Source organism: Anolis carolinensis, chromosome 1 (assembly GCF_035594765.1).
Source record: "Anolis carolinensis isolate JA03-04 chromosome 1, rAnoCar3.1.pri, whole genome shotgun sequence".
Taxonomy (NCBI): domain Eukaryota; kingdom Metazoa; phylum Chordata; class Lepidosauria; order Squamata; family Dactyloidae; genus Anolis; species Anolis carolinensis.
The window spans coordinates 366,202,641-366,218,458 of NC_085841.1; the positions used below are offsets into that span (position 1 = coordinate 366,202,641).

Genomic DNA, 15,818 nt, shown 5'->3' on the forward strand with positions numbered 1-15,818 from the left:
ACTTCTCTCTGTTTAAAAGCGTACGGCACTTTATCACTCATTTCCATGACACAGCACTTTATGAAACCTGTCCCCGCTGGTTTGTTTTTAATTCTCTGATTTTATTGCTTGGATTTTAATGTATTTATTATTTATTTTGTGAATCGTTGGAATGTTTTTGGTCAAATGTCTTGTGTTGTTGTTTTCGGGCTTGTCCCTGTTGTGAGCCGCCCCGAGTCCCTTCGGGGAGATGGGGCGGGATATAAAAATAAAGTTTATTATTTTATTATTATTTATTACTACAAACGTATATGCAACGTTCTCGGCACTCTGCTACCACACCCCAATTACAGCGAGACCTGTTTCAAATTCATCCCATTGTGCATTGTTTCACTTGTGCATCTATCTTGTTTTGTGATCATCACTTTGCCAAGTCTTCTACCTAAAAGCGTAACAGCACTCATTTACTAGATTCGGAGATTACATTATGCCCCAACACTAATTTCTGCAAGCGCAATTCTGCTTATGAAGGTATAATTCCTCTAAAAGAGTCCAGCCATTGTTTGTTTCCAACAAGGGATGTTTCTCATTGGCAACAAGCAGCAAACTGAACAATCAAAAATAGCTCTCCTTCTCCCAGAGAAGCAGCAGGGAGCAAAGTGCAAGGACACAGTCTTGACGTTTTCTGTTAACACATCGACCTGTGCAGTTTCACCACGGGAATGAGTTGTTCTGACTTGATCCTTACAAGAGGATATGACTTAGTTGCAACCCGTGTTATTGGTATGGATGCCATTGCTACCAGCAAACAGGAGTTAATGAAAAGAAGTCAAAAGTTGAACAGGCAATTGGCATGCACAACGCATCACCAGGAGACCCAGAAACACCACCAGCATCCCGTTGGGTCTTCTTGGGATCCGATCGGTTGACCTACGTAGCAGAGTGAATGTGCCACCATTGTATTGCTCTACTGCTTTTCCTATCCTTACATTTTGGGCAGAAATGGGATGACCATGCAGGATATCATTTCAGCAAGCAATCCACCTTGGTCAGGCCTCACCTGGAGTAACAACTCTGGATCCAGCTCTGGGCGATGCAATTCGAGAAGGAGATGGACAAGATGGAAGATCTCCAGAGCAGGGCCACCCAAATGGTCCAAGGTCTGGAAACTATGAATCCCTCTGACTTTAGCTTGGAGAAGAGAAGGCTGAGCGGAGACATGAGAGCCAAGTTTAAGGATCTGAAAGGATGTCCAATTGAGCTTGTTTTCTGCTGCTCTGAAGATAAGGAATCAATGGAGTAATGGATTCAAATGGCAGGAAAACAGATTCCACCTAAACCTTTTGAAGATCTTCCTGATGGTCATAGCTGTTCAATAGTAGAATATGTTGCTGTCTGAGAGTCCAGTGGAGTCTTTTTCTCTGGAAGTCTTCAAGCAAAGGTGGGATGGCCATCTGTGAGGAGGGTTTGGATGGTGCCTTCCAGAAAGGAGAGTTGCACTAGATGTCCCTTGTGGTCTCTTCCAGACCCAGGATTCTTTGATCCTCTGCCAAAAAGGATCCATAGAGTGACTTTCTCCCTCCTCTCCCTCCACCACCTTTATTGCTCCCTGTCAGTTTTCATTCACTCCTCTGTTTACTTTTGAAGCTCACCTGTTCTGCTTAAGCAACAAACACCCCTAATGGGAGCGCACATGATATTTGTACTTGTGTGTGTTTGGCTTTTAAATGATACAAAATGACAGGTAAATATTGACACAGTTCCATGCCTGGAGCGTGTTTGGAGAAGGAGTAAACAAAACCCCACCTCGGAGGGTCTTTTCTGAGGACATCCCTCCCAAACTGGCAGGAACCAGCTGAGTTCAAACATTTGCAGTGATCCAGCAGCTTCACCGTAATGCATTTATCTCTTACTTTGGTCTGCTGATAAACAAGATCTTTTCCCCTCCGTACGCTTATATTGCTGGCTCTGCATCAATACTGGACTTCCTATCGCCAAGCAAAGCATTTCTGTTTCTTTTGACTCTAAAAGGCTTTTAATATGGACTCAGGCTGTGGCGCAGGCGGGAGAGCAAGCTGCAATGAATCATTCTGACCAGGAGGTCATGAGTTCGAGGCCCGCTCGGAGCCTATGTTTGTCTTGTCTTTGTTCTATGTTAAAAGGCATTGAATGTTTGCCTATATGTGTAATGTGATCCGCCCTGAGTCCCCTTCGGGGTGAGAAGGGTGGAATATAAATGCTGTAAATAAATAAATAAATAAATAAATAAATAAATAATATCTCCTGGAACATATGCAAATGATGGATAGTCCTTTTCCCACGTGGATCAGGTGGCTCAGTATCATATTTTGGGCACCGAAAGCCAGCCATGTGATCTACTCCTTCTTTGTAACTATACAAAATGCAGAAGCCTTGCTTTCTTTTGAATCTATCTATCCACCTTATCTGTAGCAAGAGACAAAATGGATCCTTTGATACTACAGTAGGCCAGAGCTTTCCAAACTGTATGTTGGGACACACTTCCATACCTCCTATAGTCCATAGGTATGTTACATGTAGAATGCCCCCAAAGGACATCCAATCCAACCTCCATCAGCCAAGCAGGAAAGCGCAGTCAAAGCCACCCAACAGAGAGCCATCCAGCCTCAATACAAAATCCTTCAAAGAAGGAGCACCCACTGGAAGAGATCTCCAAAGGGCATCTAGTCCAGTCTTCTTTAGCCAGGAAGGAACGCACAATCCAAACTCTGTTTAAAAACCTCCAGAGAGGGTTAATCACAATAGAAGTGAAGTGCTGGTGCTGTCCAAGGGTAGGGTACTATTATAACTTTTATAATTTGCACGATTTGTTGATTGAGTTACATATATATATGCTATATATATTGTATTGTATTGTAGGTTTAATCTCTGGCATACTAGCAAAACTGGATTGCCATGTTGTGAAAGGATGCATGTCTAAAAACCATGCCACCAACATGAAAAGTTTGAAAAGCTGTGCCGTAGAATCTCTAGGTCCTCTAGAGTGATTTTAAAGTTGGCCATAGTTGATGTCAACACTATGTCCAATTTTAGGCAAAGCAATTCAGATTTTGAATAGGCAAAGAAATTTGAAATATGGATATAAAACAGCTGGAAGGCATCTAGAGAAGAAGACCAAAATGGTCAAAGGTCTGTAAGCCATGAATCTCTATCAGAAGGGTCTGAGTGTTTTTCTGCTTGGAGAAAAGAAGGCTAAGAGGGGACATGGGAGCCCCGTTTAAATATTTGAAAGGAGGTGACATTGGGCACTCCTACACAGTTTGAGGCTGTGAGTTGGAGTGAGTTCTTGCTGTTAGCCCTAACTTCTGCCAACCCATCAGTTCGAAAGCATGCAATGCGAGGTGATCAGTAGGTACTGCCTTGGCAGGAAGGCCTTTACCCTTGTTTGTGTATTGTATGTTGTTGTTCGTTATGTAAAAGGCATTGAAAGTTTGCCTTAGATGTGATTACTGTAATCTGCTCTGAGTCCCTCTGGGAAGATAAAGCAGAATATTAATAAATTAATATTTAATATTAATATTAATTAATATCATTAATATTACTACTACTGCTACTACTACTGCTACTACTACTACTACTGCTACTACACTGACTGAAATGCATTAGCCTGGGGCAACATTTGAACACCCCAGGCTGATGTTCCCTCTTCACTGCATTATCTGGGCCAATTCAAGAAAAGGTGATCTTGTTTTGTGCTGTCCTTGGGATGACAACACAATGGAGCCAGGGATTCAAGCTGTAGGGAAAGAGATTCCACTTGAATATTATGAGGGTTGAATGAAAAGTAATGCCTCCACCTTCGTTACTTGGGTTTGGATGAGAATATTTGAATAAATCAAACCCAGAAATAATCCTTAGAATGTGCTCTTTAACTACCACTATTCAGTTTTCCACATAATCACCAGACAATTGGATACATTTCTGCCAACGATGAACAAGTTTTCTGAAGCTGTCACAGACGAAGTCAACACTCTTGTTTCCGCAACCAGCATCTCACAGTTCTCTCAACATCTTCATCAGAAGCATAATGATGTCCCCGCAGATCTTCTTTCATTATTGGGAACAGATGGAAGTCAGATGGTGCTAAATCTGGACTGTATGGAGGATGCCGTATGGTGGTGAGATCCAGTCTCTGGTGCTTTCATTTCAGGCATCAGCATCCTGGGTACCCATCGTGCACAAATCTTCTGATCGCCAAGCAAAGCAATAATGTGACCCACACGTTCTTTGAAATGCCGATGATACCTGAAATTTCTCTCTGAGTGATACGACGATTGTCCTGAATCAATCTGTCAACCTTTTGCTTGTGAAACTTGGTGGTTGCTGTCACAGGACGTCCAACTCTTTGTTTGTCACGCAAGTCAGATATTCCCACCTCAACATCTTTAAACTTACTCGCCCAACGACACACAGGACTCACATCAACACAATCTCCATTGACAGCTTGCATTCTCTGGTGAATCTCCTTTGGGGTGACACCTTCTGCTGCTAAGAATTCAATGACTGCATTCTGCTTAAATCGCATGGACCGACCGTCTGCACAGGGTTCCATACTTCGCACTTTAACAACACAACCGTTCAATGCTAAGGCTTCCCGCTAAATGGAACTAACAGTGCTGCCATCTGTTGAGGAGTTATGAAGGTGGAGGCATTACTTTTCATTCAACCCTCCAAGGCAATGCTGTGATCAATCTCCAATAGTAATTGAGCACAGACCTAGAAGTTCCTAGAGAGAACAAATGAATCAAATCTGGTAATAATCAAATAATCAAAGTTTAATCTTCAAATGTGATGGGCTGTTCATAAATTATGTTGATTCGTGTTGGCATCTTATGCTTGCATTAAAGATTGCAGTAAGTGGCTGGATGTTTCTGACTGATGGAGAATGTCTGCATTCCATTCAAGGTTGAGCGAATTGCACTCAACATGTGATGTCATTGCATATGGTTTTATTTTAATTGTATGTTTTAATTTTTCATTTGTGCGTTTTCGGTATTTGATGTTTTATGTATGTATACTTGTTTTGCATTTGTAAGCTGCCCTGAGTCCCTGCGGGGAGATAGAGGCGGGGTACAAGAATAAAATTATTATTATTATTATTACAATTATTATTATTATTATTATTATTATTATTATTATTATTATTATTATTATTATATGGATAGCACATGGCACATGAGTATACAATACACAGTGGACTTGGAAGGACACTGGGCATGGATGTGCACCATTTATAAATGCTTATGGATGCCACAGACTGGTGTCATGGTTGACTTGTGCAATGCTGCCATCCAACACGTGGGTCGCAATCTGTGTGCAGTTGTGCAGACAAGGCTTCATTGCGCGCAACCCTCTCCTTTGCTCTGGATTTGGTTTGTGTGTCCACGTCACCCCCCTTTTCTTATTTCCAGACACAAAACACATTTAGGGACATGAAAGCACCGAACAAATAAAGCCAAATAAATGTCAGCACAGCTGGGACTTTAAATTACTCTCTTTTTTCTCCCAAGCCGTTCCTCCTCCAACCAAACTTTATTTTGCATTTAAGAGGCTAAATGGGAAGGGACATAAACCTCCCAGTTAATTTTAAGGGGAATGAATCAGACTGAATCTTTTCCTGCAGTAAATGTGATTGCTCCAACACAGGAATTAAAGCTGTTTTATAGGTTAATTCATACACTGAAGTGCACCCTAGATTTATTTTATGCCTTCCCGGCCCACATATCATCCGCCGAGGGTTTCTCATCTGAAGAGGGGATTATCGATGCTTTGCTGCAATCCCCGATTCAGAATGGCTCCAAAAGACGGGGATAAATTCTAGCAAGAGTTTCTCCTATAATAAAAAACTATTTTAACACTTCTGGAGGGTTGTCGGTGTGCTGTTCTGTACCAAAATGAAGTCTCCGGTCCAGCGGTCTTGCTGTCGACCTGAACATGAGGAAGACATGCTTCACCTGAAACAGTTCAAGGAGGAGATTCAGAAGCTGGAAGGTGTCCGGAGAAGGACCTCTGCATTGTAGGATTAATCCAGTTGGACTCCACTCAAACTGCCATGGGCTCCAGTGCTATGGAATCATGGGAACTATAGTTTGGTGAGGCACCAAACTGAACATATTGAAAGAATACATCTCCCATGATTCCATGGTATTGAGCTATGGCAGTCAAAATGGATTAATTCTACAGTGTAGACACCCCCTTCTGCACTGCCATATAAAATCCAGATTATTTGCTTTGAACTGGATTGTTTGGCAGTTCAATTGGATGATATGCAAAAGAGAAGGCCAAGAGAGAGAAAACATGATGAGGGCCATGTATACATATGTGAGGGGAAGTCCCAGGGAGGAGGGAGCAAACTTGTTTTCTGCTGCCCTGGAGACTAGGAGGCAATGGAGGAATGGCATCAAACTACAGGAAAGGAGATTCCACCTGAACATGGGGAAGAACTTCCTCACTGTGAGAGCTGTTCAGCAGTGGAACTCTCTGCCCTGGACTGTGGTAGAGGCTCCTTCTTTGGAGGCTTTTAAGCAGAGGCTGGATGGCCATCTGTCGGGGGTGCTTTGAATTTAATTGTCCTGCTTCTTGGCAGAATGGGGTTGGACTGGATGGCCCACCAGATCTCTTCCAACTCTAGGATTCTATGATTCTATGCAGTGTAGACTCATATAATCCAGTTCAAAGCAGATAAAGTGCATTATCTCCTTTGATGATCTGGATTATATGGCAGTGTAGAAGGGGCCCAAGCTTCATGAACAATGATGGTAAGGAACCAGATAGGTTTAGCATGGAGAAGAGTGAGACGTGACATAATCACTATTGTTAAATATGTGAAGGGATGCCAAAGGGATCTTAGATGGTTCCTGACCTTTGCTCCTCCAGGTGTTTTGAACTTCAGACTCCATAGTCCCTAACAGCTGCTGAGATTTCTGGGAGTTGAAGTCCAAAACACCAGGATGACCACTGGTTGGGAACCAGTGCTGTAGACCACAAGCTGAACATGAGTCAACAGTGGGGATGAAGCAACTAAGAAAGCCATTGGAACTCTAGACAATGGGACCATAGGGTTGAGATCAAGGGGCGTTATAGTTATAGTCCCACTGTCTTCTGCTTTTGGTCATACCTCACCTTGAATAAACCTGTGTCCATTATTTCTGGGAACCACCGTTCAAGAAAGTGGAAGGTGACCAAAGAAGGACAATCAAAATGGTCAAAGGCCTAGAACCAAGCTCTACGAGAGATGACTATGGGAAGCTCATCAAAGAGGAGGTGAAGAAGTGATGTAATGCATCCATCTTTCAACCTCCAGAGCAAACTAGTTTTCGTTGCTTCAGAGACTAAATGAAGATTTCCCAACCAGCGTTGCCATGACTTCAGATGGAAATCTAGGAGATCTAGATTTCACTTTGAGCACGAGGAAGACTTTTTTGACTGTTTGGCCATGGAACGGACTGCCTCAGGAATTGACTCTTCACCTTTGGTGGATTGGATGGACTTCTTTCAGGAGTTCTTTATTTATGTCTTCCCAGAATGTGGCTGGATGACCACTGAGATTGTATTATTCCAAGGGAAGCTCATGTGGGAGCCTACAGTCTTTCAGCTGACTTGGACCAAAACCATACATTTCTTTATCAGTTACAACCAACGCTTTGAATTTTGTGTAGAAGCAGACCGTAGACCTCACATAGATAGCCTGAACCTTGACTTCACTGCTTTCTTAAGAAAGTTCTCTTCTGACATCTTCAAACATAAGCTGGAAAGTCATGTTTGTCCAGGACTTTAGTGATTTATTCTGGTTGGGCAAATTGTTAGACTACAGAATTATAGCAGTGTGACGCCGCATTAGCTGCAGTGTCTGTCAGGGGGTTAATTCACTCCGAACTACCCTGATTTATTGGTGAGTCAGGCCTCTCACCAATCCATCCTCCGTCAGTCTGCTTGAGCATCTGGTTAAGCAGCACCAACAAACGACACCACAGTCGTAATTCAACTGATCACAGCGGTTCCAAGGCTTTATTTATATATACAAACTATATACAACTACAAAGTCCATCACTCACAGGACCCATGCTTCCCTCAGCAAAGGCAAAGCATGTCTTCTCTCTTTGCTGATCGTCAGCGACGCTCATCTGCAGGCAACATCAACATTCCAAAGCAGAATGTCGAACGTCTTGTTTGCACTTCTGAGGCCGGAAGGCTTGACCTATTGGCTGGGCAGGCTATCATTCAAGCTGGCCTGCCACTAACCCGTGTGCTGCTGGAAAGCATGCCGGAATACACAGTTGCAAAACCCCAACAGCAAAACACTTGATTCAACATTTTACCCTTACACTAAAATACACCAACAGTGTCTTGATGCGATGGAATTCTGGGATTGGCAGTTTTGTGACCTCTTTCCCCTTCTCTGTCAGAGAGCGCTGTTTCGACAGTAAATTCCCAGGATGAATGAATCTATGGCATTGGCCATTAAAGTGGTATTAAGCTGTTGCAATTCTGCAACATGGATGGTCACTTAGTCCCATTGTGACTCTTTTGGAGGCTACAAAAACTTCCACAAGAGAAAGGAGATGTGCCTGCAGAATGAAAAGGCACACGTTTGCACGTCCCTATTGGGATGTCAGCCTCTATGAGTGGGCTTTTAGCTGTTAACACGCCTTGGAGCTGTTGGCTGGTGCAAATATAACCATGGATAACACCTTGTATCCAGAACTGGGTATTTCTGAACTGATAACTGCTGTCCCAAGTTTCACTGAAACCAATTACATTTCTGGGACCAGCTCCAAGTGGTGTTTATTACCTTCCAAGCCTTGAAAATAATATCTGTCTGAAGGGCTGTCATTGCATGGAGGACGGAAGATGGGCCACATGCAGGTCTCTTCAAAGAAATTCAACTCCCCAAATACTTCCTCTGTCCTGTGGCCCAACAACTTGGCCATTTTTGTACTGGGAAAATGTGGGGAATCGGTAGCAAAGTGTGTATGGCACAGCTGGTTAGTAGCCAGCTGCAATAAATCATGAGATCGAAGCCCAGGTTGGGTTAAGCTCCCAACCATTAATAGCCTAGCTCACTGTTGACCTAAGCAGTCCAAAAGACAGTTGCATCTGTCAAGTAGGAAATTTAGGTACGCTTTATGCAGGGAGGCTAATCTAACTAATTTACCACACCATAACATTGCCAGCAGTGCATGGAAGGAAAGAGGAAGTACTACCATCAAGGACTCGGTGTCACAAGTGGATGGTGAAGCAACAGCTCCCCCTGTGGCCGGAATCGAGCATACCCTCCTGAAGCCAGAAGCTGAAAATGTTAAATTGCCTCTGTGTGTGTCTATATGTTATATGTCTAATGGCATTGAATGTTTGCCATGTATATGTGTTTGTAATCCACCCTGAGTCCTCTTCGGGGTGAGAAGGAAGAGCGGAATATACATAATGTAAATAAATAAACTTCAGTCCTCCCTCCAAAACACCTGGAGGGCCAAAGTTGGCCGATGTCTACTTTACACCATGATCACTGTGCATTTCACATTTGTTTGCAGATTTAGTTGCAGTATTGCCAAGTATCAAATCTTCATGCAACTATGTGGGTCCGACTCCTTGATGTAGGAGCTCACCTTGTGTGATATAACATGGGGTATAAATACATTAATGTGACTATTGAAATGTTTATTTCCCGTTCTATACCATACCATACGATCTCATATGCAAGTTATGCCGTATTTATTGATTTTTTGCAGGATGCATTAATTTTAATAAGCGATGTGATACATGCGCTTCCTGAAGATGTGCTGACAACCTCTTGGAAAACAGAAATATCCACAGAACTAATTGGGGAAGTGTCGCACATGCTTACTGCAAAAATATGCAATGTCTTGTCTTCCTATATTCAGGCCACATGTAGCACAAATTCAGCTGTCAGAAAGAAGCAGCCGTTGCTTTTGGTTCTTTCTATTTTAATATGCATTTTGTAGAAATGTGTTCTAATCGGGGCTGGGCTGTGGCGCAGCTGGCTAGTAACCAGCTGCTATAAATCACTACTGACCGAGAGGTCATGAGTTCGAAGCCCAGGTCGGGTTAAGCCTCCAACCATAAAAAATAAAATAAAAATAGCCCCGGCTTGCTGTTGACCTAGCAGCCCTGAAAGACAGTTGCATCTGTCAAGTAGGGAAAATTTAGGGACGCTTTATGCGGGAGGCTAATTTAACTAATCTACAACACCATAAAACTGCTCACGAGGAAAAGAATGAGGAAGAACAGCCACCAATGGACGGTGAAGCAACAGCTCCCCCTGTGGCCGGAATCGTGAAGCTGGAAAGATGTTAAAAATGCCTCTGTGTCTGTCTAAAACTGAATGTTGTTTGTCTGTTGGCACTGAATGTTTGCCATATATGTGTTCATTGTAATCTGCCCTGAGTCTCCTTCGGGGTGAGAAGGGCGGAATATAAATACTGTAAATAAATAAATAAATACATATGTGTGTTTTTAGCAATGTTGTAACCCACCTTGAGCCACAAGGAGAGGCGGGTAAGATAATAATAATAATAATAATAATAATAATAATAATAATAATAATAATAATAATAATGGTGCAATGAACAATTAGTTTTGCATGCCATTCCTTGATCTTTTAATTTCCGGGGTCATATCCTTTCCCAGGTTATTTTCGAAGGGATCCGTGGCCGTGGCATTGAAGGAGACATAGCCGTCGATGATATATCCATCGTGGAAGGAGAGTGCACGAAATCGGAATCTCCGGACAATCGTAAGTGAGACCTTTCTAGGATAATGGCATTTCCTTTGCAGTAGTGTACGAGCCCTGGTTCACCCCGAGGTTCTTGTGCAAGGCTTCAGGATGAGCACAGACTTCTTTGCTGGGGCACAACGATCCTGATGAAGTTGTCGAAGGCTTTCAGGGCCGGAATCAGAGGGTTGTTGTGTGTTTTCCAGGCTGTATGGCCATGTTCCAGAAGTATTCTCTCCGATTCTGAAACACAAATGTCAGCAGGTTCAGAAAGCTTTATTCTGGAAGTAAGAGTTGACCACAGCACACAACACCTGCCAAAACGGAAAGCTATTCAGTTAAATGATATAGTTGTCCCTACAAAGATACTCAGCATCTTTATCAATAACTTGGGTAATGGAATAGAAGGTATGCAGATCCAATTTGCAGGTGACCTCAAATTGGGAGGGAGCACTCATATCCCTGAGGACAGGATCCAGTTCGAAAATGACCTTCGCAGGCTCAAAAGACTAGTTGAGCAAAATCAGTGTTGAACTCAACATAGTCCAGTGTTGGACTCAACATAGTTCAGTGTTGGACTCAACATAGTCCAGTGTTGGACTCAACATAGTTCAGTGTTGGACTCAACATAGTCCAGTGTTGGACTCAACATAGTCCAGTGTTGAACTCAACATAGTCCAGTGTTGGACTCAACATAGTTCAGTGTTGAACTCAACATAGTTCAGTGTTGAATTCAACATACGTTAGCATTGGACTCAACATGCTCCATTGTTGGATACATACCCCAGTGTTGAACTCAACATAGTTCAGTGTTGAACTCAACATAGTTCAGTGTTGGATTCAACATAGTCCAGTGTTGGACTCAACATAGTTCAATGTTGGACTCAACATAGTCCAGTGTTGGACTCAACATAGTCCAGTGTTGAACTCAACATAGTTCAGTGTTGAACTCAACATAGTTCAGTGTTGAACTCAGCATAGTTCAGTTTTGAACTCAACATAGTCCAGTGTTGAACTCAACATACTTTAGCATTGGACTCAACATGCTTCATAGTTACAGTGTTGGACTCAACGTAATCCAGTGTTGAACTCAACATAGTCCATTGTTGGACTCCACATATTCAATTGTTTAACTCAACATAGTCCATTGTTGGATTCACCATAGTCCAATGTTCAAACTGCTGCATCATGCTCCGTACATATCTCCCTAGCCCACTCTAACAACCAGCAGTTGCATTGTTTGAAAATCGAATGTTCAAGCTCACAGGAGAAGCAAGGTTGTGACAGTCAGAATCCGGACTCCTTATAGGAGCTTCATTCATGGGCGGGTGGGGGCCGCAAAGATGATCTTCCTTATGCCTAAGGGTACAGCTACACTGTCAAATTAATGCAATTTGATACTATTTTGACTGCCATGGAGTCATGCTATGGAATCCTTGTAGTTGATGAGGCAATATCACTCTTTGGCAAAGAAGGCTAAAGACTGTATAAAACCATAACTCCACTTATTTAAATTCCTATAATTATGTGATTCAATGCAACTGCTGACTGTTAAAGTGGAGAGACTGAGGGTTGGAGAAGGAGAGAGTCAGGTGAGAAGACAGTACTTGGGTATATCAAGGAATGCTTTTATGCCAGTGTTTGCTCAATTTCTTCTTAATTCTTACATTGTCGGTCGTTGTCCAATGCAGTTGTCCAGTTGTCCAATGCAAGAGGTGACTGACCCCTGTTCCTCCTCCCTTTCCAGATATACCTTCGGGTGCAGGCAGGAGACTGCCCCATATACGGATTTTCCCCGTTTTCCTTCTCGTGTCTGTCTTAAGTCATCAGAGGTGACCTTATTCCGGCAGAGGCTACAACACAGATGTACCACGCACTGGCATGAAGAAAAGAGAACATTTTAAAAAGAAACAAACAAAAAAACTACCAAAGATTCCTCCACGGACTGACTCAAATACGTTTTTTAAAGAAGTAGAAGAAGAAGATGAATCAATCGTCAAGTATATATATATTTCACATATATATATATATATATATCTGTATGAAAAGGAAGCATTGGGAGTTTTTAAAGAAACACATGAAACGAATAAACAAAGGGGACTGTGGGCACCTCAATGTGCCATGTGCCACATGCGGACGTGAAGGACAAAGACCTTCAGGTGCTTTTTTTTTGTGCGGTTAATTAATGACGAACAAACGAAAAGGGAATAAAAAGAGACACACGCAACACGACACACACACACACACACCAGACACACACAAACACACGGTCTCCGTTGGAAGAACTCTTGTCAAAAGAGCTACTGAATTCCTTGTCAAAGCACAAGTCATGGCTTGTTTTGTTTCAAATGAATAGTTTGCTTGTTGCCATGGGATCCGAATGGCCTGCCGGAAGAGAGATTTCATAAAAGAAAAGAGGGAGAGAGAGAGGAAAGAGGGGAAGGAGGGAGAGACGAGGAGGAGGAAGAGAGAGGGGAGTGTATCCCTATGCCTCATTGCAAAACAGGGTACCAGTGGAGTTGGGCGATTCCTTTTCGTTTTCCCCCGAGGGGTATTTTTTCGCATCGAGTCCGACCATGAGCCGCAGTCCCTTTCCTTGCCTCTAGGGGCGCCTTCCTGATGCACTTTCGGGCTGACGCTCCTGCGCGGTTGAAGACATTCTGTTCCAGTTCTTCATGGCAATGCGCAACGGCAGTACGCGGTCTCCACTTTGCATGCATTGACGTAACTCCGGGACATACAAAGACGACGGCGTGGACTTTGCCCAGAGTTTGCTTGCGGCCACTTGAACACACCGAAACACCTCCTCCCGCCCGTGCCCTCCGAGAACATCCCGCTCCGGCCCTTCTGCCTCTCATCCCACTCGCTCCCACTCCCATCCCCGACCAAAACCATCCCTTCGAACCAAGTGACGAAGAAAACCAAACTACCATCTTTTTTTCTAAAAATGCCATGGAAACCAAGTGCCTTCAATGATAACAAGCCTGAGAAATAAAAATGGGGTGGGGTGGGGGGAGAAAACCACACACATGTATACACACACATGGACACACACACACATGCAGACGTTCCGGTGGAGAGATGCGTGCAAACTCAAAGAAGGGTTTGCGTATAACTCTTTTTGGGGGGGTGGGATCCTTGTCGTTGTTGTTTTCTAAAGCAAGCCTACAGAGCGAAACTGGTTGAGGGACCCAGAGAAACACGTATGTTTCTCAAGATGGATTGACTTGAACGAGAGCACGCCGATCCTTCTGAGATGGAGATGGCGCATCGGAAACAGCCATGGATCTGGCCTTCATCTAGTCAAAGGCGAAATGGAGCGAGACACCCCTTGCTTTTCGGGCTATGAAAGTCGTGGAGGGTCCATAGCTCAAAAAGGAGATGTGCAACACATGAACACACACATGAACACACACCTTTTTTTTCTTACTCTAACCTCTGTGCGGAAAAAAAACGAAACGAAACCGAGATTGGTTCTAACTTTATAGCGAGCCGAAACCGGAGTTCCAAGGGACGTTGCAGTGCGTACGGCAAACACACACAAACAAAAAACTCGAGACCGAGACCGAACTCTTTTGTGGTGAAACTTGCAGGCTGGCTGAACCTGGTTCCATTCCCAAACGCGGAGAAAAGAAGAAGGCCTCTGCCCTTTCATCAGACTCTGTGCAAATTGTGAAATATTATTTTATTATTTTAGCAAAAATTAAAAAAAAATTGACAAAACAAAACCACTTTTACAAAAAAGAGAAAGAGAGAGAGAGAGAATAATACTGGTAATAATAATAAAACTTGTAAAAATTTATTTTCAGCTACCTGGTTCCATCCCATATCTATAAGCAGCCAATGTTCCAATACAGTGTAAATTTCCCCGTCTGAGCTGGAAATGGAAATTGAGAGACCTTTTCCCTTCAGTTATCTCAGCTTTTAACTTCACTTGAAAGAGAGAGAGAGAAAAAGAGAGCTTTTTTTGTCTAAGCAAGAGTTATTATTATAATTATCATGATTATTATATGTTCTTTCAAATACCCGAGGATGAAACGAGAGGGAGGGGGAAACTGATATGCAAATAATTCGGATATTCAAAGAAAGTCAAAAGAATAACATTTGAAAACATTAATATTTTGAAAAAAAGCACAAAGAGATGCAGTAAAAAAAGTGACGAGGCTTGATTTTTTAAAACAAATCTGTAGAAAAAAAAAGTTTGTGCCGATAATTCAGTCATTCAACTGAAAGAAATAATTTTACAACAATGTTCAATAAAGCTTATTTCCAGGTAAGGCATGGTAAGTGGCGTCTGTGTTTCTGGAGAAAGGCGAGCACTCCCGATTGTGCCTCCGAATTGGTTCCAACTTAAGGCCAACCTATAAGCAACAGGGATGACCTGGTTAACGGGATGGAGGTGGTGGGTTTATTACAGGCATGAGCCAGCTTTGGCCCTCCAGATGATTTGGACTTCAACTCCCACAATTCCTAACAGCCGGTAGCTTGTTTACAGATTGGGTTTACTGCTTCTTAAATCTGTTCTACTCTAGAGGAGAGGCAGGTCTGTGCGCTTTCTTCTCTCCCAGCACCAGCAGCTTTCCAAGGAGGCCCAAGGAGAGAAGAGGGATGAGCTGGAGCTCAGTCGAGCTATCTTCCCTGGACTGCCTTAAAAATCCCCTCACTTGCCTGCCAAGGCTGCAATCTCCTTTCTGCTTGGGGTTTTGCTTCTTTCAAGCTGTTTCTATTTTCTGCTCTGGAGGAGAGGCGCTCACCTGAAGAAGACACAGGCCCACATGCTTTCTTGGTCTCAACAGCACCAGAGATGCAGCTTTCCAAGAGGCATTTTAAGGAGGCCCAGGGAAGGAAGAGCGATGACTTGGGAGCTCAGTCGAGCTATCCTCCCTGGACTACCTTAAAAATCCCCTCTCTTGCCTGCAGTCTCCTTTCTGCTTGGGGTTTTGCTTCCTTAAAGCTGTTCCTGCTTTCTACTCTAGAGGAGAGGTAGGCTTCTCTTTTTGTTTGCTGGGATTACTATATTATTATTAATCTTTTAGAAGTATTTTCTGAAGAAGAGGAAGAGGAGGAG

The 15,818-nt window shown here is 43.1% G+C and overlaps 1 protein-coding gene and 1 long non-coding RNA gene across 5 annotated transcripts in view; one reads left to right on the forward strand and one right to left on the reverse strand.

Moving 5' to 3' along the window:
• Nucleotides 1-15,027, forward strand: part of mdga2 (MAM domain containing glycosylphosphatidylinositol anchor 2) — a 514,926-nt gene extending 499,899 nt beyond the window's left edge. For all 4 annotated transcript variants that reach the window (XM_062968720.1, XM_062968722.1, XM_062968721.1 and 1 more), the window contains exons 16-17: nt 10,666-10,771; nt 12,498-15,027. In XM_062968720.1, coding sequence (XP_062824790.1) covers nt 10,666-10,771; nt 12,498-12,586 — 195 coding nt within the window. In that variant the 3' untranslated portion in view covers nt 12,587-15,027. The remainder of the gene's footprint in view (nt 1-10,665; nt 10,772-12,497) is intronic.
• On the reverse strand, nt 10,543-12,554 carry LOC134295627 (uncharacterized). Its single transcript, XR_010002258.1, has 2 exons — nt 12,418-12,554; nt 10,543-10,993 (listed from the first exon to the last, which is right to left on the reverse strand). It is a non-coding gene; the product is annotated as an uncharacterized LOC134295627 (long non-coding RNA).
• Nucleotides 15,028-15,818: the final 791 nt, after the last annotated feature.